The following is a 3,852-nucleotide window of genomic DNA, read 5'->3' on the forward strand; positions in this document are numbered from 1 at the left end:
AAGTACACACTCAGTACCTCGGATCATATGCTCGGCCCCTGCCCCCTAAAACTGTGGGTAGACGCAAACTAAGCGTCCCCTTAATGCCGATGAGTTAGAATTTAAAGTTTTGATTTCAAATATGATATGTACAGTGCCATTCTTACCAAAGTTTTAATTTCAAATATGATGCGTACATAGCCATTCTTACCCATTAAGATAACCAATTCATGAGGCATAAGGTTCACAGTAATAACAATAGTAGTAATGACAATAAACACATAATGTAAAAAAAAAAAAAAAAAAGGAAGAAAGGAATTTCATACATTTAGTCTAAAAATTTAGTTACAATGATTCCAATGTCCTTACAATAAAAAAAACTAAATTAGAACTAATACAAAAGATAGCCAGGTCGCCTACTTCTTCAACTTTATCTTGACCCCTTCCTTGGGGAGCTGAGCAGGAGTGACCTCAGGACCCTTGGAGACATCACCCTGGGGAACGATCTGAAGGGGCTAAACCAAAAGAGCTGGCTCCTCGGCATGAGAGGCTTGAGTACCGACTGTAGACTCGGCAACCTCCTGGGGCGCTTTAGGATTCAAACTTCCACGTGTTTCTGCCGCCTCAGGAAGCTCACGCTCCTTGGTTGGCTCATCAGGAGTGGTTATGGCCAGAGCAGCCTCAGGCCGAGCAGTCTCAGCCTCCTCTGGGGCACTCTTAGCCTCGGTGCTGACAGGGGCGGTCTCACTAATGGTCGAAGGGTAGTATACATTCTCTACCTTCCACAGATTGAATGAAGCCTCAACTCCAGCTTGTTTGAGGGCTTCATTCCAAACCTGGGAGCAATAGAGCCTGTATACCCCAGGGACTTGAGCCTTGAGAGTGGCCTGGGTCTTAGCCATTCCCAAGTCATAAGCCTCCTCCTTGGCTTTTTCCTTGGAGCTCTCGGCCTCCATCCTGGCGAATTCCGCCTCTGTCTTAGCTCTCAAAGCTTCATTCCTAGCCCACTCTGCAACATTTGTGGCTCCCTCCGCCTCAGCCAGCTTCTTCTTTAGATCAACGATTTGCTCCTTAGCAATCTTTAGCTGATCTTCAGTCTCAAGTAGGCACTTTGTTTGGCTTTCGGCTTATCTCTAGGCACTGGCAAGGCCTGATTCGGTGTTGTCCCTAGCCCTGGTCATCTCCTTTAGCTCCTTCCTGGCCTTTGAGAGATCAGCCTCGGAGTTTTTGAGGGTCCGCGCAGCATCCAAGCGCTTGTCACGCTTTAGCTCCAAGGACCTGCTCTGCTCCTTAGCGTCCTCTTCCAGCCTATAGGTGGCCTGAACAGCCTGCCAATTGAAACAAGGACACGGTAAGTTGGAAATCCCGGAACAAAAATCAACGGAGTCACAAGTGTTAGAAGTCTTACCATGCCCAAATACCTCTTGATGTTAAGGAAGACCTCCTGCCTCCTCAGATTCCCCAACTCGGCCATATCAGTGGGGAGTAGCAGGGACCTCTCCAACGCGTTGGTCACATAAGTGCCTTCACCACCTCAAAAGTCCCTTAGGGAGGCGTTGTCCATCAATGGCTCTCCGTGGAGCATTGGGGCAGGAAGCCAGGCTTGGGGCGTGGATTGAGCATCGACCTCCTTTCCCTGGCCTTTATGCCCAATGTTTAATTGCTTTGAAGCCCGTGGGGCTTCATCTTCCTCCCGAGAGGAGCGAGATTTCCCCCTATCCATGGGGTCCTTGTGCCTTTGGCAGCCTTATTCTTTTTTGGATCGGTGGGCTCGGGCCGAGGAGGCATGGTCGATTGGGGGGGAGGAGGAAGTCTGGATTGCAGAGATGATGGCTGTAGTTGGGCAAAAGACGACCTAGTCTGGGCAAGCTGAGGCTGGGATGGAGGAGGAGGAAGCTTGGATTGTGACTTCCCTAGTGCATCCTTCCTCGACTGGCCCTCAATCAGGTCGAACAGGCTGGTCGGGGGTTTTCTCTTAAAGCCCATTTCAGCTTGAGAAGATGTCCCTACTGATAGAAGATCCGCTTCGGTCAAATCGGGGTTGCCTAAGTCACCAGAGGGATCCTCGGATGGACTAACTCGGTCAAATACACCAAATTCTTCCTCAGACGGACCCAAATCACCCTTGGCCTCCGCTGCTTGGTGGGATGAAGAAGGGCCTGCCAAAGGGATGCCTTCCGGGACAGGAGATCCTTCGGGAAGCAAAAACCCATGCTCTACTATAGTGATTTGTTGAAGTCGAGGATCGTTAGCTCTGATCACGTGCTTCGGAGTAGGTAATGATTTCTGGATTGGATCGTACCCTAGGATCTTGTGAGTGGCCCTGACTTGGTTGTCAGCTTCATTTACAAAAACTGCCGCTTTGAGAATAGTTTTTAAATCTACCCGGTTGACCAGGTGAAAATGTCATTCAAAGGCGTGTGGGTCTGCAAAAAGAAAACATGTTCATATTAGTAATCGAACAGGGCAAATTATGATGGCACAAAAGATTAGCCCTCTTCTACTCATGATACCCCACCTGGTTCTCCCTCCTCTGTTGGGCAATGAAGGTCGTCGTGCCACTCCCCAGACACAATGGGGAAGTCCTTATTCAACCCTTTGCTGGTCTCAGGGAGGCACTGAATAAGCCGAACCCTATCGTCCTCGTCTTCATATAGTAAGACTTACCCCTTAGGTGTTGGAGGTTATAGCACCAGTTTACATCATGATGGGTTAACCTCAATCCCATTTTCTCGTTTAAAGCATCCACACAACCCAGGATCCTAAACACATTGGCAGCGCACTGGGTGGGAGCTAACCGAAAATGCCTAAGGTAATCCTTCATCACTGGCCCCATAGGGATTCTCACACCACCTTCTATAAAGGCAATTAGGGGAATCACCACTTCACCCTCGTGCCTCCTAAAATGCCACTCCCCTTCCTCACAATACCTCAAACCTACATTAAGGGGTATCCTATAATTGATCTCAACCAACTTTTTTAATTTACCCATCCCTAGAAACGACTAAAAAGACTCAGGGAATGACGAAAGAAGGAGAGGAGTAAGAGGAAAAGAAAATTAGAAGAGAGAAAACGCGAGTTAGAGAAAGAAGAAAACTTACATAAATGAGGAAAAGCTCCTCGGACAGGCTTTTTATGCTGGAAAGAGACTTGAGTTTGGCTAGAGGTTTGACTGAACTCAGGATATGTGTGCAAGAACTCTTGAGTGCAAAAGTAAAGAGACAAATCAGTTCAAATGGGTATTTATACCTCCCATTAAAAGTAACTGTGCGGGTTTTCCCGCCTATAAAGTTAAGGAAGTCCCCACCGTTAGATTACCATCGCATCGTTGAACTTGGGGAGCACAGAGCCGCTAGAATTTAACGAAGATGCGCTTTTTATACCAAGGCGCCAGGAACGTGCCTTAGACAAGTGAAGAGGCTCTGGCATTGATGGAGGATAAGACTTGACAATCTATGATAAAGGCCCGAGGACACCAAAACCCTCCTTTTCGTCCGAGGATCCGGACAGCAGGATTTTGAAGGGCTATTGTAGGGCCAAAGAATTTGACAACCCCGGCCCACTTTATACTAAGCCCAAGGCCCACACCCATGGGGGTATGGTGTACGATCAATTCAAGGAGAAACTGTCACCCCCTCATTAAATCCACCCAACTAACGTTCTGGCCGCATTAATGAGAATATGACCCCTAGATAGTGCGGTCTTGGTTACTGCAACTCACAGAGGGTTTGGGAAGGTGGCTGATGGGACAAACACTCAAGTAATGACCTGCATGATCAATAGATGGAAGGCCAAGATCGACTGGAAGGAGATATATAATGTGAGAGATCCTCCAAGAATGGGGGATCAAAAATCAGAAAGGAGGAGAAAAAA

General features: G+C 47.8%; 1 protein-coding gene across 1 annotated transcript; it reads right to left on the reverse strand.

Moving 5' to 3' along the window:
* Positions 1–494: 494 nt before the first annotated feature.
* On the reverse strand, positions 495–1,453 carry LOC126700763 (uncharacterized). The gene is made up of 3 exons (XM_050398952.1): positions 1,388–1,453; positions 1,121–1,307; positions 495–1,069 (listed from the first exon to the last, which is right to left on the reverse strand). The coding sequence occupies exons 1-3, from the start codon at positions 1,451–1,453 to the stop codon at positions 495–497; spliced, it is 828 nt and encodes a 275-aa protein (XP_050254909.1).
* Between the last annotated feature and the right edge of the window lie 2,399 nt (positions 1,454–3,852).

Source organism: Quercus robur, chromosome 9 (assembly GCF_932294415.1).
Source record: "Quercus robur chromosome 9, dhQueRobu3.1, whole genome shotgun sequence".
NCBI classification, from domain to species: Eukaryota; Viridiplantae; Streptophyta; class Magnoliopsida; order Fagales; family Fagaceae; genus Quercus; species Quercus robur.